We start from the raw sequence: 26,694 nt of genomic DNA on the forward strand, positions 1-26,694 counted from the left end.
TGTGCTCACAGCAGAGCAGCTCCAGCCCTCTGCTCCTCCTCGTGGCCCTTCTCTGGACACCTTCCAGCCCCTCCAGATCCTTCCTGGCACAGAGGCTCCAGAACTGGCCCCAGAGCTGCAGCTGTGGTCTCAGCAGAGTGGAGCAGAGGGGCAGAATCCCTTCCCTGGCCCTGCTGGCCACACTTCTCTTGCTGCAGCCCAGGCTCTGCTTGGCTCTCTGGGCTGCAGGTGCTGACTGCTGGCTCCTGTTGAGCTGCTTTTGTGGAAGCCCAGCACTGCCTGCAACTGAATTTCCTTCTCTATCACAACACTGATTGCAGAACACAAAAGCTGACCTAAAAGGGTTGCTTGGGCTTTTTTTCCCCCCTTCCTGAGAAGCCTGCACTTTCTTTCCTTGGACTTGGGGAGACTCAGAATGGAGAAGTGAGAGCAACCCTGGCACAGAGCAGAAAAACCTCCTTCAGAGCCTCACTCATCCTCACACTCACTCTCTGACCACACAGAGCTGAAGCTGCTGCTGCCCCACTGCCTGCCAGCGAGCTCCTGCTCACTCCCATGACACACATGAAAGTGCAATAGTCAAACAAAACAGCAACAAAACAAGGTGACTTTTGGCAGCTGGAACTTGGTGAGACTAAGCCAGGCTGACCCCCACACTCCCACCTCTCCAAAGCCCTTCCCTCTCACACGCTCTGGGCACAAACCTGCTTCTTCCATGCTTGAAAGGGGCAAAAAGGAGGAACCCTGAGGCAAAAAATGGCTTTTTTTGTGTGTGTGTGTGTGTGTGTAGCAAGTCCCAACAAAAGCACAGCTCCATCCCAGCATCTCCTCAGGGTCCTGGGATCTTCTGTGGGGGGAGCCCTTCCTCCAGCCACAGGGCAGGGGAGGAGGAGTTGCGCAGCATGCGGCGGTGGATGCGGCGCAGGCGCAGCAGGTAGAGCAGGATGGAGAGCAGCACGACCAGGAAGCAGGCAGAGAACAGGTAGTGGTTGTAAACAAAGGAGAAGCTCCTCCAGTGTGAGTGGCTGCCACGGAAGTTCTCTTGCTGGATGTCTCTGGGAAGAATCAAAGGCAGGGCAGGGGTCAAGGGGGGGGAAGGCAGTTCGCCTCCAGGCCGTCTCACCGCGGGGGCAGAGCTCGGTTTGGAGAGGAGCTCAGAGCAGGGAGGCTGGGAGGGACCTCTGGAGATCATCCAGGCAGGGGCACCCCCAGCAGCCTGCCCAGCAGCACAGTGCCCAGGGGGGGTTGGGAGCTCTCCACACCAGGAGGCTCCACCACCTCTCTGGGCAGCCTGCTCCAGGCCTCCAGCACCCTCACACCAAACTACTTTCTCCTGACAGTCAGATGGAGCCTCCTGGGTACCAGTTTGTGCCCTCTGCCCCTTGTGCTGCCCCTGGGCACCACTCAGCAGAGCCTGGCCCCAGCCTCTTGCCCCCCCCAGCTCCTTTAGCTCTTGCTGAGCATTGCTCAGCTCCCCTCTGGGGCTGCTCTTCTGCAGGCTCTCAGCCCCAGGGCTCTCAGCCTTTGCTCCTCACAGAGCTGCTCCAGGCCCCTCAGCATCTTCAAGGCCCTGTTGGACTCTCTCCAGCAGTTCCCTGTCCCTCTGCAACTGGGCATAATGCTCCAGATGTGGCCTCAGTAGGGCAGAGTTAGCACAAGAGGCTTTATAAAGGATTAGTTGAGCTACCTGGAACATCACAGAATGGCTCAGGTTGGAAGGGAGCTCAGAGATCATCCACTCCAACCCCCTTGCCACGGGCAGGGACAGCTCTCAACTAGATGCAGCTGCTCAAGGCCTCATCCAGCCTGGCCTTCAACACCCCCAGGCAGGAGGCAGCCACAGCCTCCCTGGGCAGCCTGGGCCAGACTCTCACCACCCTCACACTGAAGAACTACCTCAGCTCCACTCTAACCCTGCTCTGCCTCAGCTTCAACCCATTCCCCCTTGGCCTGGCTCCAGACACCCTCAGCAAAAGTCTCTCTGCAGCCTTCCTGGAGGAATCTCCTTGAGGCCACATTAGGAACCTCTCCTCTCCCCCTACCTATCAGCTTCTTTGCTGCCACCACCCTTTGCCCCCTTCACCCAAATCCCCCACTTTCCAGCCAAAAGCCCTCTGCAGGCACTGCAGGGCAGAGCTGCTACCTTAAAGGTAGAAAGCGAGTTCGGTAGAGGATGGCCCCCAGGGTCCACTGCACCTCTTTGTCATACACCTGCAGAGCTGTCTTCAAGTTGCTGTAAGTGACAGGGAAAGAGAAGCCACTGTGGAACACTTCATACATCCAGGCAGATTTAAAACACTGGTACCTGAGGGAAAGAAGAGTGGCAGGAGTTCAGAGCAGTGCTTAGAGAGAGAGCTCCACCTGACACGTCCTGACCACAGCTCACAGGAGGTTAGGGGCTGGAAGGGACCTCCAAAGACCTTGGAGTGCAACCCTCTGCCAGGGCAGGAGCAGAGAACCCAGCCCAGGGCACACAGGAACACATCCAGACAGGGCTGCAAAGGCTCCACACAAGGAGACTCCACAACCTCTCTGGGCAGCCTGCTCCAGGCCTCTGGCAGCCTCCCAGGGCAGAAGTTCCTCCTCCTGCTGAGCTGCAACCTCCTGTGCTGCACTTTCCATCCCTTGCCCCTTGGCCTGGCCCAGGGTGCAGCTGAGCAGAGCCTGTCCCCTCCCTCCTGCCCCCCAGCCCTCAGCTCTTGAGAGCCATTGAGCAGATCCCTCTCAGCCTTCTCCTCTCCACACTCAGCACCCCCAGGGCTCTCAGCCTCTCCTCCCCAGGCAGTGCTGCAGTCCCTTCAGCAGCCTTGCAGCCCTCCCTTGGCCTCTCTCCAGCAGCTCCCTGTCCCTCCTCAGCTGGGGAGCCCAGAGCTGGATGCAATATTCCAGGTGTGGCCTCAGCAGGGCAGAGCAGAGGGGGAGGAGAAGCTCCCTGGCCCTGCTGGCCACACTCCTCTGAATGCCCCCAGGACCCCCTTGGCCTTCTTGGCCCCCAGGGCTCATTGCTGTGCCCTGCAGCCCTTGCTGCCCAGCAGCACTGCCAGCTCCTTCTCCTTGGGGCTGCTCTGCAGCAGATCCCCTCCCAGCCTGTGCTGCTGCAGCTGCTTCTTCCTTGCATTTCACTTCTTTCCCCTCCAACCAGTTTGGTGTTTTCCCTGCCCAGTGGCCCTCAAGCAATGAGTGGAGCAGTTGCCTGTCCCATCAGTGGCTGTGTCCTCATCCACACATAGCTTGCAGGCTGTGGGGACCAAGACCTCTCTCACCCCAGTGTCTCCTGAGAGCTCTGGGGGGTGAGTCAGGCTCCTGCTGCTTGAGCTGCTTGGCTGTCATGATTCAGCTCCCCCCAGCACCCCTTGGCCTTCCTGGGCACACTCCTCTGAATGCCCCCAGGACCCCCTTGGCCTTCTTGGCCCCCAGGTCACAGTGCTGTGCCCTGCAGCCCTTGTTCTCCAGCAGCCCTTGGGGCTGTGTTTGGCTTTGTTTCCCCTCCCCTTTGCCGGCTGATGCAATCCCGAAAGGCTCTGTCCACACCTGTGCATGACTTCATGAGCTGGCTCACTGGGCCTCCACCTTGAGCTCCCCCAGCCCTGGCCAAGGTGTGGGGCTGAATGAATGCCAGGTGCTGAGCAAACACAGAGGGCACTTACTTCAGTCTGTGGAGATCAGCGTGTGAGGCATAAAGGCCCCGGTCAAAACGCTCCCGCAGGACAGACCACTTCGTGGCACAGTACTCCTGCAAGAGAGGCAAGGCAAAACCAAACTGAACACACAGAGCCCCAACTGAACCCCCCCCCAACAAACCAACTGAACAAACAAACCCCCCCCAAGAACCCCAAAACACCCCCAAAAAACACCACACAAAAGAAACCCCAAAGATGAAAGCGACCAAAAAAAACCCAAAGGAAAAAGGCAAAGAAAGAGCCCCCCAAAAACACCAAGGGAGAGGGGGAGAAGAGAGGGGGAGAAGAGAGGGGGAGAAGAGAGGGGGAGAAGAGAGGGGGAGAAGAGAGGGGGAGAAGAGAGGGGGAGAAGAGAGGGGGAGAAGAGAGGGGGAGAAGAGAGGGGGAGAAGAGAGGGGGAGAAGAGAGGGGGAGAAGAGAGGGGGAGAAGAGAGGGGGAGAAGAGAGGGGGAGAAGAGAGGGGGAGAAGAGAGGGGGAGAAGAGAGGGGGAGAAGAGAGGGGGAGAAGAGAGGGGGAGAAGAGAGGGGGAGAAGAGAGGGGGAGAAGAGAGGGGGAGAAGAGAGGGGGAGAAGAGAGGGGGAGAAGAGAGGGGGAGAAGAGAGGGGGAGAAGAGAGGGGAGAAGAGAGGGGGAGAAGAGAGGGGGAGAAGAGAGGGGGAGAAGAGAGGGGGAGAAGAGAGGGGGAGAAGAGAGGGGGAGAAGAGAGGGGGAGAAGAGAGGGGAGAGAGAGGGAGAAGAGAGGGGAGAAGAGAGGGGGAGAAGAGAGGGGGAGAAGAGAGGGGGAGAAGAGAGGGGGAGAAGAGAGGGGGAGAAGAGAGGGGGAGAAGAGAGGGGAGAAGAGAGGGGAGAAGAGAGGGGGAGAAGAGAGGGGAGAAGAGAGGGGGAGAAGAGAGGGGGAGAAGAGAGGGGGAGAAGAGAGGGGGAGAAGAGAGGGGGAGAAGAGAGGGGGAGAAGAGAGGGGGAGAAGAGAGGGGGAGAAGAGAGGGGGAGAAGAGAGGGGGAGAAGAGAGGGGGAGAAGAGAGGGGGAGAAGAGAGGGGAGAAGAGAGGGGAGAAGAGAGGGGGAGAAGAGAGGGGGAGAAGAGAGGGGGAGAAGAGAGGGGAGAAGAGAGGGGGAGAAGAGAGGGGGAGAAGAGAGGGGGAGAAGAGAGGGGGAGAAGAGAGGGGGAGAAGAGAGGGGGAGAAGAGAGGGGGAGAAGAGAGGGGGAGAAGAGAGGGGGAGAAGAGAGGGGGAGAAGAGAGGAGAGAGCCCTGTTCAGGGAGCTGTAGAGAGCCAGAAGGTCTCCCCTCAGCCTCCTCCACACTGAACACCCCCAGCCCCATCAGCTGCTCCCCAGCCCCGCTCTCCAGCCCCTTCCCCAGCTTCCTTGCCCTTCTCTGGCCCTGCTCCAGCTCCTCACTGTCCTTCTGGCAGTGAGAGGCCTGGGACTGAACCTAGGATTGGAGACACAGCTGCAGCAGTGCCCAGTCCAGGGGCACAATCCCTACCCTGCTGCTGGCCCTCCTTGGCCACCTGTGGGCACAGCCTGGCCCATGCTGAGCCAGCTGTCATCTCCAGGCCCTTTCCCAGTGGGCAGCTTTCCAGCCACCCTCTCTGCAGCCTGGGGCATGGCCACTGGCCAAGGGTTTCCCCTCAGGAGCACTTCACCTTGGCAGCTTTAGTGAACTTGGCAGCGTTGTAGTCTCCTCCCATGCGCAGCACATCCTCAGTGCAGTAGTAGAACTCTGAGAAGCCATAGAATTCACTGTTGTGGAAGGGCACAGCAGGCTGGTAGACACCATTGAGGGAGGTCTGGGTTTCATTGGTCTTGTTCATGAAGGGCTGGAGGAGCTCACGGCAGAGCTGGAAGTCGCCCGTGCCCCGCAGGTGCAGGACCTGCCCACTCTGCTGGATTTCATCCTCAGCATCCAGGGGCAGGCAGGGGTCCAGGTAGGGGGAATCAGAGGTCAGACCTGTCTGCTTGCCCAGCAGCCTGCAAGGGAGAGCAAGCACAGGAAGCATGGAATCAAGGAGCTTGGAAAAGACCTCAGAGATCAGCAAGCCCAACCTGGCACCCAGCACTTCCTGACAGCTGAACCGTGGCTCCAAGGGCCACATCCAAGCCTCTCTTGAACACCTCCAGGGCTGGGGACTCCACCACCTCCCTGGGCAGCACAGCCCAGTGGCCATTTCCTCTTTCTGGGAAGAACTTTACAAGAGCAGCAAAAAGCTGCTTCATGTGCAGAGACTTCAGAACTGCCTGCAGCATGCTCTGGAAGTGAAGAGTTTCACTAAGTCAGGGAGTCATAGCATGGGTTGGGCTGGAAAGGACCTTAAAGATCTTCGAGTTCCAACCCCCTGCCATGGGCAGGGACACCTCCCACCAGCCCAGCTTGCTCAAAGCCTCATCCAGCCTGGCCTTGAGCACCTGCAGGCAGGAGCCAGCCACAGCCTCCCTGGGCAGCCTGGGCCAGACTCTCACCACCCCTCAGCTCCACTCTAACCCTGCTCTGCCTCAGCTTCAAACCATTCCCCCTTGGCCTGGCTCTAGACCCCCTCAGCAAAAGTCTCTCTGCAGCCTTCCTGCAGGATCCCTTCAGGTCCTGGCAGGCAGCTCTGAGGTCCCCCTGGAGCCTTCTCCTCTGCAGGCTGCACAGCCCCAGCTCCCTCAGCCTGTGCTCACAGCAGAGCTGCTCCAGCCCTTGGAGCATCTTTGTGGCCTCCTCTGGCCTCACTCCACAGCTCTGTGTCCTTCTCCTGCTGGGGACCCCAGAGCTGGAGGCAGGATTGGAGGTGAGCAGAGCAGAACCCAAGGTCAGAATCCCCTCTGCTGCCCTGCTGCCCACCCTGCTCTGGCTGCAGCCCAGCACCCAGCTGCCTTTGGGCTGCAGGAGGGCACTGCTGGCTCCTGGGGAGCTGCTCAGCACCCTGCACCCCCAAGGCTCTTTCTTGAGAGCTTTAAATCCCTTCTGCTTTACTATATGAAGTTGGGAGTTTCATCCCTTGGGAGGGAAGGATGAGAAGAGCTGGTCAGGGATCTTTAACCTCCAAGGGCTTTATCCACTGAAAGATGAGCAGTGATCAGAAAATCCTCCTCCTGAAATGCCCCAAGCTCTGTTCTTTATCCCCTGCCCTGCTGCTCTGTCCTTCTTGTGGTGGAGGTACCACAACTGGTGTTCAGTTAGGGGCTCAGTGAGCCTAGTGAAGCCCAGAACCCACATCCCCCAGGGCCTGCAGCCAGCTACCTGTTCTTGAGCACTGTGCTGGCAAAGAGGCTCTCCTCATATCTCTGCCTCGCTGCGTTGCCTCCGAAGCCCAGGAAGGTGGCGACGTAGACTCTGTAGATGTGCTCAGTTTGATGAGCATCACAACCCAGGTTGAACTCTGCCAGCAAGTTTTTGGCTACCTCCTCCTGTAGGGAACACAAAGCACCAAGGTGAGGTGGAAAGAACAGGAGCCAGGACCTAAAGATGACACAAAACTGACCAGCAGCCACCTGCCGCCCTTTGCTGGCTCCAGTTCGCGACGCACTGGGGCAAGCTGCTCTCAACTTCAGTGCCCACTGGAGAGGCAGACCTGAGGACTCCCCTGCTAGTCCTGCTCTGGGTCATTTCTCCAGGAAGGTAACAGGAGATTATCCCTGCAGCTGGGTCAGGACAATCCCAGACACAACTCCAGGCTGGGGGCAGAGTGGGTTGAGAGCAGCCCTGCAGAAAGAGCCTTGGGGGTGCTGGGTGCTGAGCAGCTCCCCAGGAGCCAGCAGTGCCTCCTGCAGCCCAAAGGCAGCTGGGTGCTGGGCTGCAGCCAGAGCAGGGTGGGCAGCAGGGCAGCAGAGGGGATTCTGCCCCTGGGCTCTGCTCTGCTCACACCTCACTTCCAATCCTGCCTCCAGTTCTGCTGTCCCCAGCAGGAGAAGGACACAGAGCTGTGGAGTGAGGCCAGAGGAGGCCACAAAGATGCTCCAAGGGCTGGAGCAGCTCTGCTGGGAGCACAGGCTGAGGGAGCTGGGGCTGTGCAGCCTGCAGAGGAGAAGGCTCCAGGGGGACCTCAGAGCTGCCTGCCAGGACCTGAAGGGATCCTGCAGGAAGGCTGCAGAAAGACTTTTGCTGAGGGGGTCTAGAGCCAGGCCAAGGGGGGATGGTTTGAAGGTGAGGCAGAGCAGGGTTAGAGTGGAGCTGAGGAAGAGTCCTCTGGAGCTCACCCAGTCCAACCCTCCTGCTCCAGCAGGGCACCCACAGCAGCTTGCCCAGGTGCACAATGGCCAGAGGGGGCTGCTCTTCTGCAGGCTCTCAGCCCAGGGCTCTCAGCCTTTGCTGCTCCCAGAGCTGCTCCAGGCCCCTCAGCATCTTCCCAGCCTCCCCTGGACTCTCTGCTGTCCCTCTGGAACTGGGGAGCCCAGAACTGGAGCCAGGACTCCAGCTGTGGCCTGGCTCTCTCTCACAGAAGAAGAACCACCACACAACACCCAAATCCAGCCTCCAGTCCAACACACATTTACATCCCTGCATGCACAGCAGCCACAGTGCCCAGACCCACTGTGAATAAAACCAGTGGCCACTGACACTGCTTGAAAGCAACCCTCTGAATGCCCAAGACAAATGAATTGCTCAGCTGAGGAAGGCCTCTGCCAGCTTTGATCCCTTGCTTTGGGTTTTTTTTTTGGTGCCATGGGATGTAAAGGAGGGGGAGGACTCAAAACAAATGGAGGGGGGGTGAAGAGGGGTGGGGGGGCAAAAACCAAACTACAGACCAAGGACAATGCATGAAAAGGAGCTCCAAAAGCAAAAGGAGGAAGTTGCACAGATAATAACCTGCTGTGGAGAGGCAAAGCTTACAGTTTTAGGGACTTCATATGCAATCTGAGTCGAGACTCCACCCATGTCAAGGATACCCACTGTCCTCTTTCTGAAGATGGCCTCCTTGTTCTCACTGCCTGGCACAAGGACCTCCACAACTGCTTCATCCTCTGGACAGAACACAGAAGTTAAGCAGCTTGGAAAAGACCTCAGAGATCACCCAGTCCAACCTGTCACCCTCATCACAGTCTCACAGTGTAACTAAGGTTGGAAGAGACCCCAGGGATCATCAAGTCCAACCTGTCTCCACAGACCTCACGACTAGACCATGGCACCAAGTGCCACATCCAATCCCCTCTTGAACACCTCCAGGGCTGGGGACTCCACCACCTCCCTGGGCAGCACATCCCAATGACGAACGACTCGCTCGGTGAAGAACTTTCTCCTCACCTCGAGTCTAAACCTCCCCTGGCACAGCTTGAGACTGTGTCCTCTTGTTCTGCTGCTGGTTGCCTGGGAGAAGAGACCAACCCCTTCCTGGCTACAACCACCTTTCAGGTAGTTGTAGAGGGCAATGAGGTCACCCCTGATCCTCCTCTTCTCCAGGCTAAGCAACCCCAGCTCCCTCAGCCTCTCCTCACAGGGCTGTGCTCCAGACCCCTCCCCAGCCTTGTTGCCCTTCTCTGGACACCTTCAAGTGTCTCGATGTCCTTCTGAAACTGAGGGGCCCAGAACTGGACACAGGACTCCAGGTGTGGCCTAACCAGTGCTGAGCACAGGGCACAATGACCTCCCTGCTCCTGCTGGCCACACTATTCCTGCTGCAGGCCAGGATGCCATTGGCCTTCTTGGCCCCCTGGGCACACTGCTGGCTCATGTTTAGGCAGCTGTCAATCAGCATCCCCAGGTCCCTCTCTGTTTGGCAGCTCTCAGCCACTCTGTCCCCAGCCTGTAGCTCTGCCTGGGGTTGCTGTGGCCAAAGTGCAGCCCCTGGCACTTGGACCTGTTCAATGCCATCCCATTAGACTCTGCCCATCTGTCCAGTCGGTCGAGGTCCCTCTGCAGAGCCCTTCTGCCCTCTAACTGACCAACATCTGCTCCCAGCTTGGTGTCATCTGCAAACTTGCTGATGACTGACTCAACCCCCTCATCCAGATCATCAATGAAGATGTTCAAGAGGATGGGGCCCAGCACTGATCCCTGGGGGATCAACTAAGCCACGGCACTGAGTGCCTCATCCAGGCTCTTTTCCAACACTTCCAGGGATGGTGACTGAGAAATGCTGCAGGAGAGCAAGAGGGCAGTGAGAAACAGCTCCCCCTCACCCTAGGGGAGGCCTAAAGCAGCAGTGCTCTGCCCCTGGGTTAACTTCTGGGGGTTTTGGGGAGCAATGCAGACTGCCAAAACTTCACAGCAAAAGCTGAGGCCACAGCAGCAGCTTGGGATGGAAGAGGTCTTCTGCAAGGCCTTGGGAAAGGGCTGGGAGGGACAGGATGAAGGGCAGCAGCTTTTGAGCTGGGAGAGGGCAGATTGAGACTGGAGATGAGGAAGAAATTCTTGAGGGTGAGGGTGGGGAGACACTGGCACAGGTTGCCCAGGGAGGCTGTGGATGTCCTCTCCCTGAAGGTGTTCAGGGCCAGGCTGGATGAGGCCTTGAGCAAGCTGGGCTGGTGGGAGGTGTCCCTGCCCATGGCAGGGGGGCTGGAACTGGCTGAGCTTTGAGCTCCCTTCCAACCCAACCCATTCTATGAACCTCCACTAATATCTGGCTCTAAAAGCACAGCAGCAGCAGTGACAGCAAAGCCATCCTTGAACCATAGAATCCCAGACTGGTTCGGGTGGGAAGGGACCTTTGAAGCTCATGCAGTGCAAGCCCCTGCAGCCAGCAGGGACATCCCCAACCAGAGCAGGTTGCTCAGAGCACCAAACAACCTGACCTGGAATGGTTCCAGGGATGGGGCAGCTCCCACCCCTCTGCCAGGCTCTCAGCACCCTCAGTGTCAAACATTTCTTCCTTCTCTCCAGCCTCAATCTCTCTCTCTCAGTTCAAACCATCCCCCCTTGGCCTGTCCCAGCAAGCCCTGCTCAAAGTCTGTCCCCAGTTTTCTTCAAGTCCTGCAAGGCCACCAGAAGGTCTCCCTGGAGCCTTCTCTTCTCCAGGCTGAACAACCCCAACTCTCTCAGCCTGGCCTCACAGCAGAGGGCTTCCAGCCCTGCCAGCATTGCTGTGGCCTCCCCTGGCCCTGCTCCAGCAGGTCCCTGCTGCAGGGATGTACTGGGAGTGCTCCCAAAAACCCAGTTCCCTGTTCAGATACTCACCATCATCTGTATGCTCAAATCTTCCAAGCACAAAGTTGATGCCAATCCATGCATAAACTCCTGTGGGGATAAAGAACAGAGCTTGGGGCATTTCAGGAGGAGGATTTTCTGATCACTGCTCATCTTTCAGTGGATAAAGCCCTTGGAGGTTAAAGATCCCTGACCAGCTCTTCTCATCCTTCCCTCCCAAGGGATGAAACTCCCAACTTCATATAGTAAAGCAGAAGGGATTTAAAGCTCTCAAGAAAGAGCCTTGGGGATGCTGAGCAGCTCCCCAGGAGCCAGCAGTGCCCTCCTGCAGCCCAAAGGCAGCTGGGTGCTGGGCTGCAGCCAGAGCAGGGTGGGCAGCAGGGCAGCAGAGGGGATTCTGCCCCTGGGCTCTGCTCTGCTCAGACCTCACCTTCAATCCTGCCTCCAGCTCTGGGGTCCCCAGCAGCAGAAGGACACAGAGCTGTGGAGTGAGGCCAGAGGAGGTCACAAAGATGCTCCAAGGGCTGGAGCAGCTCTGCTGGGAGCACAGGCTGAGGGAGCTGGGGCTGTGCAGCCTGCAGAGGAGAAGGCTCCAGGGGGACCTCAGAGCTGCCTGCCAGGAGCTGAAGGGATCCTGCAGGAAGGCTGCAGAGAGACTTTTGCTGAGGGGGTCTAGAGCCAGGCCAAGGGGGAATGGTTTGAAGGTGAGGCAGAGCAGGGTTAGAGTGGAGCTGAGGAAGTTCTTCAGTAGGAGGTTGGAGACTCTGGCCCAGGCTGCCCAGGGAGGCTGTGGCTGCCTCTTCCCTGGGGGTCTTCAAGGCCAAACTGGATGAGGCCTTGAGCAGCTGAGTCTAGTGGAGAAGTGTCCTTGGCCCATGGGAGGGAGGTTGGAGGAGAGGATCTCTGAGCTCCATTCCAACCTGAGCCATTCCATGGTTCTATGACTTTCAGCCTCTCAGCAAGCTGATCCCATCAAACCATGGCTCCTTCAGAAACCATTGTTCCCTGCCATGCTTCTCCCATCAATCCCTTGTGCCTAATTCTCCCCACTCCCTCCCCAAAAGCAGAGAAAATGAACTCAAATCCCTGCTAAACACTGAAGGTATTTTCACTGCTAATGAGAAAACCTTTAGAGGAGTCAGAAGAGAGAGAGAGAACTGCTCTGCTGTGAGGACAGAGTGAGTGAGTTGGGGTTGGGCAGTCTGGAGAAGAGAAGGCTCCCAGGAGACCTAATTGTGGCCTTCCAGGATCTGCAGGGGGCTACAAGAAAGCTGGGGAGGGACTTTTGAGGGTGTCAGGGAGGGATAGGACTGGGGGGGATGGAGCTAAACTAGAAGTGGGGAGATGCAGATTGGCTGTGAGGAAGAAGCCTCATGAGGGTGGTGAGAGCCTGGCACAGGTTGCCCAGGGAGGTGGTGGAAGCCTCATCCCTGGAGGTGTTTGCAGCCAGGCTGTAGGTGGCTGTGAGCAACCTGCTGTGGTGTGAGGTGTCCCTGGCCATGGCAGGGGGGTTGGAACTGGCTGAGCCTTGAGGTCCCTTCCAACCCTGACCATTCTGTGGTTCCATAGCTCACAGCAGATGATCTGCTGCTGCTGAGGGCTCTTGGTCAAAGCAGAGCTGTAAAAAGCATTAACAAAAAAAAAAAACACCCAAAGCAATAAATGAATCCAGGCTGCATTGGAAAAGCAACAAACACCCCCAGGAGAATGTGCATGGAGCTCACCTTCCTGCTTCCCTGAAATCACCTCTGCATGGGAGTCTGAAAAGAGGAAGTCAAACTGCACAGGGATATCAGTGAGCAGATCTTCAAGGATTGCCTTCTGCTGGCTGCCAAAGAAGCACAGTTAAAAAAAAAACAAGAAAACCCCAAACCAGTCAGGCAGGGCAGGACTGGGGTGGGAAAGGCTGAAAGAGAAGAGAGCAAATCACCTTTCTGGCAGGATCCTCATGCCTGCAGTGCACAGGATGTAGAGAGGAGTCTCCTTGTGCTTGGCACGGGGCACGTGCTCAGCAGCAAAGCTGAGCAGTGGGGAGATGTAATCACTGACCTGGCCTGGAGAGCTGGCAAACTCTGAGATGCCTGCAGGAAGCAAAAGGAGGAGAGGGAAGCAGCTCAGCTGTGAGCTGGGGGAAAACCTGCAGCACCAAACAGAAGCCAAAGGGCAAAGCCAGGGAATACAGATCACAGAAGGAACCAGGTGGGAAATGACCTCAGAGATCTTCGAGTCCAGCCTGGCACCCAGCACCTCCTGACAGCTAAGCCATGGCTCCAAGGGCCACATCCAAGCCCCTCTTGAACACCTCCAGGGATGGGGACTCCACCACCTCCCAGTGGCCAATCTCTCTTTCTGTTAAGAACTTCTTCCTAACCTCCAGCCTCAACCTCCCCTGGCACAGCTTGAGACTGTGTCCTCTTGTTCTGGTGCTGGCTGCCTGGGAGAAGAGACCAACCCCCACCTGGCTACAACCTCCCTTCAGGGAGCTGGAGACAGCAAGGTCTCCCTTGAGCCTCCTCTTGTGCAGGCTAAGCAACCCCAGCTCCCTCAGCCTCTCCTCACAGGGCTGTGCTCCAGACCCCTCCCCAGCTTTGTTGCCCTTCTCTGGACACCTTCCAGCAGCTCAACATCTTTCCTAAACTGAGGGCCCCAGAGCTGGACACAGGACTCCAGCTGTGGCCTGAGCAGTGCTGAGCACAGGGCACAAGGACTTCCCTGCTCCTGCTGGCCACACTGCTCCTGATGCAGGCCAGGATGCCCTTGGCCTTCTTGGCCAGACCCTCCCCACCCAGGAGGATCCCCTCCTGTCCAGAGAGCCACCCAGGAGGTGCCTCTCTGCCCAGTACCTGGTTTAATTTTCATCACCACTGGTTTCCTGGCTTTGTCCCTCATCTGCTTGATGTCCAGCAGGTCATGGGGATTGCCATTGTGCCTGGGCCAACAATACACAAAGATCCTGGAGCCACTGCTGCCACAGTCCACAACGATGCCATAGTTGAGGTTGGGATTGTTGGTGTCTGTGGCCTCTGTGTCAGTGACCCTGGCAAGGTATCTGCAAGAGAACTAAAGGTTACTCAAGTCCCCCAGGGAAGCTTCAAACCCAGGAACCCCACAGCTGTCACTGCTGTGAAGACAAAAAACCAACCCTGAAGTGTCCCTGCTGAGGATTCAGTCCCCACAGCAAACATCCAAACTGAGCTGCAAAAGGATTGGTGCTGAGGCCAGGCTGAGAGGGTTGGGGTTGTGCAGCCTGGAGAAGGGAAGGCTCCAGGGAGACCTTCTGGTGCCCCAGCAGGATTTAAAGAGGCTGAGCAGAAAGCTGGGGACAGACTTTTTGAGCAGGGCCTGTTGTGACAGGCCAAGGGGGGATGGATTGAACTAAAAGAGGGAGATTCAGAGGGGAGAGAAGGAAGGAAGGTGCTGAGAGCCTGGCCCAGGCTGCCCAGACAGGTTGGAGCTGCCCCATCCCTGGCACCAGTGCAGGTCAGGTTGTTTGGGGCTCTGAGCAACCTGCTCTGCTTGGGGATGTCCCTGCTGGCTGCAGGGGGGGTGGACTGGATGAGCTTGAAAGGTCCCTGCCCACCCCAAGCCTTTCAGGATTTCTGTGCCTCTTGTTTTCCTGAGCTGCTGCAGACACAGCACATAGGATAAGCTCAGCCTGAACTCCTGAGGCATTCAAATCAGCTTAGATGAGAATGTTTCACTCCTACATTGGCACAGAAGGGGAGGGGTTGGAAGGGACCCCTGGAGATCAGCCAGTCCAAGCAGCCCCCTGCCAGGGCAGGATCACCCAGGGCAGGTCACACACAACACATCCAGGTGGGTTTGGGATCTCTCCAGAGCAGGAGACTCCACAACCTCCCTGGGTAGCCTGCTCCAAGGCTCCAGCACCCTCACAATGAAGAAGTTTTCCTTTCTGTTCCCCTGACACCTCCTCTGCTCCAGCTTGCCCCCAGTGCCCCTTGGTCTGTCCTTGGACATCCCTGAGCAGAGCCTGGCTCCAGCCCAGCACATCTTTATCCCCAGCAATGAGGGCAGCCTTCAGGCTCCTCTGCTCCAAGTCCCAGCTCCCTCAGCCTGGCCTCAGTATCACCAAGGTTGGAAAAGACCTCAAAGATCATCAAGTCCAACCTGGCACCACAGAGCTCATGACTAAACCATGGCACCAAGTGCCACATCCAATCCCCTCTTGAACACCTCCAGGGATGGGGACTCCACCACCTCCCTGGGCAGCACATTCCAATGGCCAACAACTCTCTCTGGGAAGAACTCTCTCCTCACCTCCAGCCTAAACTTCCCCTGGCACAGCTTGAGACTGTGTCCTCTTGTTCTGGTGCTGGTTGCCTGCCTGGGAGAAGAGACCAACCCCCACCTGGCTCCAACCTCCCTTCAGGGAGTTAGAGAGAGCAAGAAGGTCTCCCCTGAGCCTCCTCTTCTCCAGGCTAAGCAACCCCAGCTCCCTCAGCCTCTCCTCACAGAGCTGTGCCCCAGACCCCTCCCCAGCCTCATTGCCCTTCTCTGGACACCTTCAAGTCTCTCAATGTCCTTCTTGAGCTGAGGAGCCCAGAACTGGACACAGGACTCCAGCTGTGGCCTAACCAGTGCTGAGCACAGGGCACAAGGACTTCCCAGCTCCTGTTGGCCACACTGGTCCTGATGGAGGCCAGGATGCCATTGGCCTTCTTGGCCCCCTGGGCACACTGCTGGCTCCTGTTCAGCTGCTGTCAATCAGCACCCCCAGTTCCTCACAGGGAGATGCTCCACTGCCTGCAGCAGCTCTGTGGCTCTGGGAGGGACTCTCTCAAGCAGTTCCCTGAGGTCCTTCTGGAACTGAGGGGCCCACAGCTGGCCACAATATTCCAGATGTGGCCTCAGCAGGGCAGAGCAGAGTGGGAGGAGAACCTCTCTGGGACAACCAAGCAGAGCCCTTGTAACCCCCCATGCCTTTTACAGACATGAGCTGCCAGAGCTCGCTCTCTCAGTCCCAAACCACCTCCCCTTCCCCTCCACAAGCCCCTTGCCAGCTCCCTCACCTGTGGAAGCTTTTGTCCCTGTAGGCACGCCCATACTTGCTCCTGATGACCACCAGGGAATAGTAAAGCAGAGAGAGAGCAGCAGCCAGGACTCCAACCACCAGGATCTGCCTCAGGCTGGTGTTGAGGACACGTGGACATCCCACTGGAGAGATGCTGAAGTGCCAAGAAGCAGGAAGCAAACATGAGATGCTGATCCTAAAATCCAGAGAGGACAATCTGCTTGAAAAGTTGACTTTATTACACCTCACCCCCCCCAAAAAAAGGCAGAGAATAGAATCCTAGAATCCACCAGGCTGGAAAAGGCCTCAGGGATCAGCAAGTCCAACCTGTGACCTACCCCCTGACACCTCCTGACAGCTGAACCATGGCTCCAAGGGCCACATCCAAGCCCCTCTTGAACACCTCCAGGGATGGGGACTCCACCACCTCCCTGGGCAGCACATCCCTGGGATCAATGGAAGAACTTCTTCCTCACCTCCTTTGGCACAGCTTGAGACTGTCCTCTTGTTCTGGTGCTGGGTGCCTGGGAGAAGAGACCAACCCCCACCTGGCTACAACCTCCCTGCAGGGAGTTGGAGAGAGCAAGAAGGTCTCCCCTGAGCCTCCTCTTCTCCAGGCTAAGCAACCCCAGCTCCCTCAGCCTCTCCTCACAGGGCTGTGCTCCAGACCCCTCCCCAGCTTTGTTGCCCCTCTCTGGACACCTTCAAGTCTCTCAATGTCCTTCTGAAACTGAGGGGCCCAGAACTGGACACAGGACTCCAGGTGTGGCCTAACCAGTGCTGAGCACAGGGCACAAGGACTTCCCTGCTCCTGCTGGCCACACTATTCCTGATGCAGGCCAGGATGCCATTGGCCTTCTTGGCCACCTGGGCACACTGCTGGCTCATCTTCAGCCTACTCTCAACCACTACCCCCAGGTCCCTCTCTGCCTGGCTGCTCTCAGCCACTCTGTCCCCAGCCTGTAGCACTGCCTGGGGTTGTTGTGGCCAAAGTGCAGCACCTGGCACCTGGACTTGTTGAATGCCATCCTGTTGGACTCTGCCCATCTGCCCAGCCTGGCAAGGTCCCTCTGCAGAGCTCTCCTACCCTCTAACAGATCAACTCCTGCCCCCAGCTTGCTGTCACCTGCAAATTTACTGATAACTGCCTCAATGCCCTCCTCCAGATCATCAATAAAGATATTGAACAGGCTGGGGCCCAGCACTGATCCCTGGGGCACACCACTGGTGCCTGGCTGCCAGCTGGCTGTGGCATCATTCACCACCACTCTCTGGGCTCAGCCTCCAGGCAGTTCCTACCTCAGCAGATTCCAGACACCATGCTTTGCCCATTCCCTGCCTTGAGGGCACTCAGGGCACTATTCCCATCTTTGAGTTCATTATCAGCCATGAATCTATCACTAGCTTCCCTGGCAGCTGCTTTGGGATCCTTACTTCCCCATTCTGAGATCCTTACCTCCCCATTTTGGGTGTGACCAGCAGAGAGAAAACCCAAGCTGGTGTTCAAACATCAGCCAGTCACCTCAGCCTGACAAGGCACATCAACCTTCCTCAAAGCCATGGCTCTTCTGTTCCTGAATGAAAGAGAAACCAGAGATGAGCTTCCAGACAGCATTATGAACAGCACTAGCAGCAGGTCCTTCCCCTCTGCTCTGGGGAGGCTACATGTGGAATGCTATGCCCAGTCTGAGGCCCCCCCAGGGCAAGAAATACACAGAGGAAGTTCAGTGTAGGGCTACAAAGATGATAGAGGTGCTGAGGTGTCTCTCAAATGATGAGAGGAGACAGCAATATGAATGCAGAGAGACATCTGAATGGAAAGAAGGAAGCAAACTCTCCTCTCAGTGGTGCCCAGTGACATGAGGCATAAGGTACAAACCACAAGGAATTCATGGAACCACAGAGTTTTGACTGAGAAAGCCCTTTAAGATCAACCCTTAACCCAGCACTGCCAAAGCACCACTAAACCCTGGCCCTCAGCACCACATCTACACAGCTATGAAACCCCTCCAGGGCTGGGGACTCCACCACTGCCCTGGGCAGCCTGGCACAGGCCTTGACAAGCCTCAAGGGGAAGAAATTGTTCCTCATGCCCAACCTAAATCTCCTCTGGTGCAACCTGAGGCCATTTTTTCTGGCAAGATCTGTCAGGATAGAGCTCAGCAAGACACTTAGTGAACAGAAAACACCCCCCATGAGGGTGGAGGGACACTGGAACTGGTTGCTCTGGGAGGCTCTGTAGCATCTCCACTCTCAGAGACATTCAAAGCCTGCCTGGATGGTGTCCTGGGCATCCTTCTCAGGCTGACTCTGCCTGCAGCATAGCTGCTCACTGCTCTGCTCAGGAAGATGAAAAGAAGCCAGGCACAGACAGCAGCACAGCTGCTGCACAAGCTTTTTTAAGCAGAGCATCTTCAGCTCTGCTACTACCTGCAAAGCCTCTGCCTGCAATGCAAAGCCTCCAGATGCTATAGAACTGCAGCACCACTTAAAGAGGAGATCACCACACAAATGCCGACACTCCAGGCCAGGTCAGGACTTCCCTTCTTTTCCCACCCCCTCCAGCTGGCCTCGCAGCCCTTCCCCACACGCCCCAGCCTTGCGAAAGCAGCTGCCCGAGGTGCCACCAATTCCCTGCGCGGCTGCCAAACCGCAGCCGCCCACTCCCGCTCCGAGTGAGTCCCACAAGCCCGCAGGGAGTGGAACATGCAGGGTGGCTGTGGAAATCCCAAACCTCTTCCTCACACGCCAGCATCGGAGAGGCCACACGGCACGGCCCTGTCTCACCTCTCATCCCGCTCCCCAAAACCGCAGCGGCACCCCCGACGACCGGGACCCACCCTGAGAGCACAGACACGCTCCCCCCAGGCACGGCCAGCCTCGGAGGAACCCTCCCTTCCGCCTCCCCAGCCATAAAGCCCGGATAGCCGCCGCCACCACACTCACCTGCCGGCCCGCCGCCGGCCCGCCGCATAGCAACCGGCCACGGCACCACTTCCGGGTCCCGCCGCCGGACGTGACGCCAACACGCACGCACGTGGTGCTGCCGGCAGTGGGTGGGGAAGGGATTCCCCGGGGGCGTAACCGGCCCTGGGGAGGCGGGGCCAGTGGGCGAGGCCAAGGATGAGGTGTGGTCGTGAGCGGTCAAGGTATGAGACGGGGCGTGGCCATGGTTGAGGCGTGCTCGTGATTGGCCGTGGGTATGGGTGGGGGCGTGGCCCAGGGGCTGCCGGTGGGCTGGGAGCGGCGCTGTGGGAAGGGCTGTGGCATTGCTGAGGCTATGCGGAGCTGGCGCTGAGTGCTTCCAGCCACTTCCCAGCCCCAGCTCTAGCCCCAGCACTAGCCCCAGCACTGTCCTGGGCTGATCCCCAGCAACGTGGGCATCAGGGGCAGGGAAATGATTCTGCCCCTCTGCTGTGACTCCCCCTGCAGTGCTGGGGCCGGCTCTGAAGCCCCCAGCAGAAGGGCAAGGACTGTTAGAACTGGGCCGTAGGAGGCCACAAAAATGATGTGGGGGCTGGAAACCCTCTGCTCTGAAGCCAGGCTGAGTGAGGTGGAGTTGTTCAGCCTGGAGAAGAGAAGGCTCCAGAGGAGAGAGGAGCCTTTCAGGACTTAAAGAAAGCTGGGGACAGATGTTTGAGCAGGGCCTGTTGTGACAGGTCAAAGGGTGATGGTTTGAACTGAAAGAAGGAGAGCCAGTCTAGAGAAAGGAAGTTTTTGCACTGAGGGTGGTGAGACCCTGTCCCAGGTTGCCCAGAAAGGTGGGAGCTGGCCCCATCCCTGGCACCATTGCAGGTCAGGTTGGTTGAGGCTCTGAGCGACCTGCCCTGGTTGCAGATGGATGAGCTGACTGCAGGGGGTTGCGCTGGATGAGCTCTGAAGGTCACTTCAACCCAAACCAGTCTGGGATTCCACGATTCTATGACTCCATAAATACAGCAGGGCATTGTAGTGCCTGGAACAAATATCTAAATATCTATCAGCAGTAAATAAATAAGATTGGGTTAAAAAAGAAATAAATGAAAGAAAGAAAGAAAGAAGGAAGGCGGGAAGGAAGGAAGGAGGGAAGGAAAGAAGGAAGGAAGGAAAGAAGGAAGGAGGGAAGGAAAGAAGGAAGGAAGGAAAGAAGGAAGGAGGGAAGGAAAGAAGGAAGGAAGGGAAGGAAGAAGGGAGGAAGGAAGGAAGGAAGAAGGGAGGAAGGAAGGGAGCAAGGAAGGAAGAAGGGAGGAGGGAAGGAAGAAGGGAGGAAGGAAGGAAGAAGGGAGGAAGGAAGGAAAGGAAGGAAGGAAAGGAAGGAAAGGAAGGAAAGAAAGAAGGAAAGAAAAAAAGAAGGAAAGCAAGAGGGAGGGAGAGAGGGAGGCAAAAAGCCTCTCCTTGCCTGGAAGGAAAACCTGCTGGCAAAGCAGGGAGCCCTCCTGCGCGTCGCCACTGAGCGGCAGCACAGCTTCTGCCCACGCAGCGCCTTCAGCCAGCAGGGAAAGAAAAAGTTTATCCACGGATTCATCCCAGGCATGATCCGGTGGGAAGGCTGAGAAGCTTTGCCAGTGTCTCAGCTCTCCCACTGGCACCCGTTTGGGAGCCCTGGGCTGAAGCTTCAGCCTCAGCCCGGCTGCTGGGGTGAAAGGGCAGAGGGCGAAAGGATGGATCAGAGCACAGCAGAGAGCCCTGAACTTGCAGGGACAGCTGTGCTGGGTGTGCCACCGATCCCCAGCAGCGCTGGATGTGGCCCCGGGCAGCAGATCAGGTGCTTTGGGATGGTGAATTATGCTGAGATAATGACAGGACCTCCAGGGAGAGGCTCTTAGACCTATCCTTGCTTAGCAGCAGGAATATGGAGCCCTGGGGCAGGTGCTGGAGCTGGTGTCAGTGCCAGGGCTCAGAAGAGGGAGCAAAACTCTGCCGGGGGCAGGGGGTTCAGCCCAGTGAATGGCGCTGAGCCTGGTGTCCCACGGGGTGAGGAGCATGTGGCCCTTCAGGGCTTCCCTGTCCTCGCTCAGCACAGCGGATGTTCAAGCACTGGGCTGGTGGGACCCACCCTGGCATCGCAGGGGCTCAGCCCTGCAGCTAAAACCCAGCAGCTCCTTGGTCCCTTTCTGGACTGAATTCAGTCCAAAAGTAGTTGGTGCAAGCTGTGACTGGAAGGGAAGAGGGAAGGGAGAGGAGAGGGAGAGGGAGAAGAGAGGAAGAGGTTTGCAGAGGAGAGGAGAAGGAGAGGAGAGAAGAGGGAAGGGAGGGGAGAGAAGAGGGAAGGGAAGGGAAGGGAAGGGAAGGGAAGGGAAGGGAAGGGAAGGGAAGGGAAGGGAAGGGAAGGGAAGGGAAGGGAAGGGAAGGGAAGGGAAGGGAAGGGAAGGAAAGGGAAGGGAAGGGAAGGGAAGGGAAGGGAAGGGGAGAATAGAGAGAAGAGGGAAGGGAGAGGTGAGGAGAGGAAGAGAATAGGAGAGAGAAGAGGGAAGGGAGAGGTGAGGAAAGGGAGAGAAGAGGAAAGGAAAAGAAAAGGGGAAGGGAAGAGAAAAGGAAAGATAAATAAATAAATAAATACATTTTAAAAAGGCACTGCTGCCATCAAACACCTAAGCTGCCCTGGGGGGTAGTGTGCTGGGGATTGAGAGTGGCTCCTGTGCCATGGGCAAGCTTTGGCCAGGGCTTGGCCTGGGCTGGCCGAGGTTGTTCCTGAAAAAGAAGCAGCAACTGAGAGCTGCCACGGACCCCTCGCTGCCCAAGTCTGTAGGCAGCACAAAATGGAAGGGCTGGGAGGAATGTGTGAGTTGGTTTTGTGCATGCTAATTATTCCCAGCTGCAGGCTTTTTGCAGCAAGGGAGAAAATATTGGATGTCTGTGTGCATTTCTCAGCCCCCCAGGAGCACCACCAACCTCCCCCCGCTGCCTGGCGCTTGTGCTGGTTGGAGCTTGGGTTCCCATTTGGATGCTCTGCTCCTGGTGGTTTGCCCAGGCAGGAGGAAGGTGTCCTCCAGGCACCAAATCCTGCTTTGTACCCCACTCCCTGTGCGCTTCAGAGGGGATCTGGGATAAATCCACCCTGCTAAAAGCATCTGCTTCTGAATGGGTGCCTGGAGAAAATGGCTTGGTGGCGACTCAGAGCTGGAATTGGGGCATCACTCATCTCCAAAGGAGCAACCACCTCCAGGGCAGGCACAAGACAGCCTGAGGAAGGTGTGTGCAGGGTGCTGGCCCCTATCTCAGGGGAGCACAGCATCCACCCCACCCCACCCTCCCAAATATCAGCCCAGGCTGTGCAGCAGGGTGAGCAGATACGAGGGGCAGCTGGTGGGTGGCACTGCCTGTGGCTGCTGATCAACCCCTGGGCTGCTGGAGGTGCAAAGGGGGCTGTAGAGGAGGAGAAAGAGGAGGCAGGGCTGGGCCATGTCTCCCAGCTGGACTTTTCTGCTGGCATTGTGGTGGTGGTTTGTTAAAATGCTTCTCTGCCCATGCCACAGCTGCAGAGGTGTCCCCCACTGCCCAGCCTCCCCAGATGTGCTGCCTGGGCTCACTTTGGGGTCGATGAAGCTGAGGTTTGCTTTGCTTGCACTGTAGCAGCAGGCTGGGGCTGCCTCTCAGCCATGGCCCCATCTGCAAAGCCCTTCTCTCATCCTTGGGTTTTGTTTCCTTATCTCACAAAACCTTCCCCAAGAGAAGAAGTGATGAAGTCCATCAGGAGGAAACAATTTGACCAAAGCCATGTGAGAGCTTGCTGGCAGAACAGGATCATCCCAAGCTTGACAGACATGAGCCAGCAGTGTGCCCAGGTGGCCAAGAAGGCCAAGGGCATCCTGGCCTGCATCAGGAACAGTGTGGCCAGCAGGAGCAGGGAAGTCCTTGTGCCCTGTGCTCAGCACTGGTTAGGCCACACCTGGAGTCCTGTGTCCAGTTCTGGGCTTCTCTGTTTAAGAAGGACATTGAGAGACTTGAAGGTGTCCAGAGAAGGGCAACAAAGCTGGGGAGGGGTCTGGAGCACAGCCCTGTGAGGAGAGGCTGAGGGAGCTGGGGTTGCTTAGCCTGGAGAAGAGGAGGCTCAGGGGAGACCTTCTTGCTCTCTCCAACTGCCTGCAGGGAGGTTGTAGCCAGGAAGGGGTTGGTCTCTTCTCCCAGGCAACCAGCACCAGAACAAGAGGACACCGTGTCAAGCTGTGCCAGGGGAAGTTTAGGCTGGAGGTGAGGAGAAAGTTCTTCACTGAGAAAGTTGTTGGCCATTGGGATGTGCTGCCCAGGGAGGTGGTGGATTCCCCATCCCTGGAGGTGTTCAAGAGGGGGTTGGACGTGGCACTTGGTGCCATGGTTTAGCACTCATGAGCTCTGTGGTGCCAGGTTGGACTTGATGACCTTTGAGGTCTCTTCCAACCTTGGTGACTCTGTGATGTCTTCCCACCTTACTGGATATCATTTTGCTGGCTGCTAGAAACAAAGCCAGGGGAGGGGAAAAAAAAAATACCAACAACAACCCCCAAAATAAAGCAGAGCCAAAGCCAGAGGCAGAGCCAGCAAACCCTGTGGGAATCCTCTTGGCTTCCTCTGCCCGGTGCCACCAGGCAGTCCCAACAGCAGCACCAGTGTGTGCTGCACCTTCCCCATTGTTTCCTCAGGGCTTCAAACCAGAAAGGCAAGTTGAGAGAAAAAAAAAAAAGAAATAAGGTTTTTAGTTCTTCTTTTTTTTTTGTTTTGGGTCCAGGAAGTAACACAAAAGACAACTTTAATTATACACATTGGGCATTGCCTCTCCCTGTTCCATTCATCCCTTCAGCCAGGGAATGGTAAATTAGGTCAGATTATGTGAGAGCTGAAACAAAACCCACAGGCCAAATTCCTCACCTCCACACCTCCTCTCTCCCTCTGAGGTTGCATAAATGTGCCTCTGCTGCATCTGGCTGCCTTGCTGGGGGGGGGGGGGTGCTGCACTGACCCAGGGCTCAAGTCTCTCTGAACACAGTCCTCAGAATGGGTTGGGTTGGAAGGGACCTGAAAGATCATCCAGGTCCAACCCCCCTGCCATAGGCAGGGACACCTCCCACCAGCCCAGCTTGCTCAAGGCCTCATCCAGCCTGGTTTTGAACCCTTCCAGACCTGGAGCCTCCACAGCACAATACAGAATTAACCAGGTTGGAAAGGACCTTTGAGGTCATCAAATCCAACCCATCCCCCAGCACCATCTAATCAACTAACCCATGGCACTGAGTGCCTCATCCAGGCTCTTCTTAAACACCTCCAGGGATGGTGACTCCACCACCTCCCTGGGCAGCACATCCCAATGGCCAATCTCTCTGGGAAGAAAAACTTCCCTGGCAACCTGTTCCAGTGCCTCACTGCCCTCGTGGGGAAGAACTTCTTCCCAATGTCCAGTCTCAATCCAGCTTCTTCCAGTTTGAAGCCATCACCCCTGGTCCTGTCACTCCTTGCCCCTGTGCAAAGACCCTCCCCAGCTCCCCTGTAGGATCCCTTCAGGTACTGGAAGGCAGCTCTAAGGTCCTCCTGGAGCCTTCTCTACTCCAAGCTGAACACTCCCAGCTCCCTCAGCCTGCCCTCACAGCAGAGCTGCTCCAGTTGCTCTTTGTGGCCTCCTTTGAACCTGCTCTAACAATTTCACATCCTCCTTGTGTCGAGGAGCTTGGAGTAAACTTGCTGAGAGTGCCTCAGTCCCACTGCTCATGTTGCCTACAACAGACCAGTCCCAGGCCCAACCCCTGAGGAGCACCACCTGGGCTCTATGTGGACCTGGAGGTACTGACCATCACTCTTTGAGTGCAACCATCCAGACAATTCCTTATCCACAGAGTTGTCCACCCATCAAATCCACCTGTATCCAATTTGGAGACCATGTGGGACAGTGCTGAATACTTTGCATGAATCCATGCAGATGCCACCAGCTGCTCCTTTGCATTCACCTTCCTGGCCCTTGCTGGCATCCACCTGGGGTGATGAGGGTGGTGAGAGCCTGGCACAGGTTGCCCAGGGAAGTGGTGGAAGCCTCATCCCTGGAGGTGTTTGCAGCCAGGCTGGATGTGGCTGTGAGCAACCTGCTGTGGTGTGAGGTGTCCTTGGCCATGGCAGGGGGGGTTGGAACTGGCTGAGCCTTGAGGTCCCTTCCAACCCTGACAGTTCTGTGATTCTATGATCTGTTAGGTGTAAACCTGTCGGCCAGACTCTGGCCATGGAATGGCTCTTGCAGAGTGCTGCTGTGGTGAAGCCAGGCACAAAGGGATGCTCTGAGTTTGTACTGGGATGAATGGGTTTGGTGTTTCCATCACCAATCTCTGCAGCAGCATCCTGGTCTGCTCAGGGAGGGCTGGAAACCAGGGGGTGCCTTGCCCTGATGTTGTGCTAAGTGGGTCACTCCCTCTGGAAGACAAAACAAGGCTGTTTGCTTCTTTCTGTGGTGTTTGCTGATACAGAGATATCACAGAACTGGAACACTGTAGGCTTCCCAGGGGCTGATATTTCCCCATGGCCACCTCAATCAGCAAGACACTGGCACAGGTTGCCCAGGGAGGCTGTGGCTGCCTCCTCCCTGCAGGTGTTCAAGGCCAGGCTGGATGAGGCCTTGAGCAAGCTGGGCTGGTGGGAGGTGTCCCTGCCCATGGCAGGGAGGTTGGGACTGGATGAGCTTTAAGATCCCTTCCAACCCAACCCATTCTGTGAGTTTTCCCAAGGACACCACAAATGCACCAGGCTGGGCAATAAAACCCAGGCTGGTGCCAGAGGGATCCTTTCCCAGGGTCTCTTCTGAGGCTGGCACTGCCTTTCACCCAAGGCTGTTTCTGAGGGGTGAGGTCCAGACTTGCTTTGAACATTTTAAGGCAGGGATGAGGCTCACAAGGGAGAGGGAGGCAAGAGCTGGGGCTGCATCCACATGTGGGGTGGGAGTTGGTGTTCTAGGAGTTGCTGCTCCTGAGCACTAGGGATCCATCCCTGCCTGAAAACCACCTTCTGCCAGCATGGCATCTGCTATGCAAGCTGGCTCTGGGGGTTGGTCTCTTCTCCCTAGTATCAAGGGACAGTATCAGAGGAAATGGCCTCAAGTTGCACCAGGGGAGGTTGAGAAAACCTTTCCCTGCAGTGAGAAAAACCCCAAAGCAAAGTGAGACCCAAGCCTGGTTCTGTTCCCAGCAAGGATGTGATTCCTAAGGAGGAGTCAAACTGGGAATGGGATGGACCTGGGGTTGCTGAGCCTGCAGAAGAGGAGGCTGAGGGGAGAGCTTCTGGCTCTCTACAGCCCCCTGAAAGGAGTCAGGTGGGGGCTGGGCTCTTTTCCCAAGGAACAAGCCTCAAGTTGCACCCAGGGGAGGTTTAGGTTGGACATTAAAAGAAAATTCTCCACTGAAAGGGTTCTCCAATCCTGGCCCAGGCTGCCCAGGGAGGTGGCTGAATCCCCATCCCTGGGGGTGTTTCAGAGCCACAGAGATGTGGTGCTGAGGGTCATGGTTTAGCCCCAGCCTTGGTAGTTAAATCATGGTTAGCCTGGATGATCTCAAAGGGCTTTTCCAACAAAGAATTGACTTATTCTGGCAGCAAAATAACAACAACCCAGGCTGTGGGGGACATAAAGTTCAGGCAGAAGATTGCAAACATGTGCCCTTAACAATAGGCATTTGCTCTGCTCCCTCTTCCACAGTGATCCCCATCCCTGGAGGGTTCTAAGGCCAGGCTGGATGTGGCTGTGAGCAACCTGCTGTGGTGTGAGGTGTCCCTGGCCATGGCAGGGGGGTTGGAACTGGCTGAGCCTTGAGGTCCCTTCCAGCCCTGACAGTTCTGTGATTCTGTGAACACTCTGCAGCATGCCATGGCTGGGGTCTCTTCCTTGCCCCAGTTCCAACCCCCACCAGCTGCTGCTGAACCCCTCTATTAAAACCAAATCAGGGAACCATAAGATTGCTTTGATTGGAAAAGACCTCTGAGATCCCTCAGTCCA

At 56.9% G+C, this 26,694-nt stretch overlaps 1 protein-coding gene across 1 annotated transcript; it reads right to left on the reverse strand.

Moving 5' to 3' along the window:
- Positions 1 to 775: 775 nt before the first annotated feature.
- Positions 776 to 17,347, reverse strand: ENTPD4 (ectonucleoside triphosphate diphosphohydrolase 4). The gene is made up of 12 exons (XM_054174810.1): positions 17,233 to 17,347; positions 15,775 to 15,972; positions 13,588 to 13,793; positions 12,675 to 12,825; positions 12,469 to 12,572; positions 10,775 to 10,834; positions 8,471 to 8,625; positions 6,905 to 7,071; positions 5,328 to 5,652; positions 3,648 to 3,733; positions 2,144 to 2,305; positions 776 to 1,055 (listed from the first exon to the last, which is right to left on the reverse strand). Exons 1-12 carry the CDS (start codon positions 17,238 to 17,240, stop codon positions 830 to 832), a joined length of 1,848 nt encoding a protein of 615 aa, XP_054030785.1. The 5' UTR covers positions 17,241 to 17,347; the 3' UTR covers positions 776 to 829.
- Positions 17,348 to 26,694: the final 9,347 nt, after the last annotated feature.

The sequence above is a fragment of the Dryobates pubescens genome, chromosome 31, assembly GCF_014839835.1.
Source record: "Dryobates pubescens isolate bDryPub1 chromosome 31, bDryPub1.pri, whole genome shotgun sequence".
NCBI classification, from domain to species: domain Eukaryota; kingdom Metazoa; phylum Chordata; class Aves; order Piciformes; family Picidae; genus Dryobates; species Dryobates pubescens.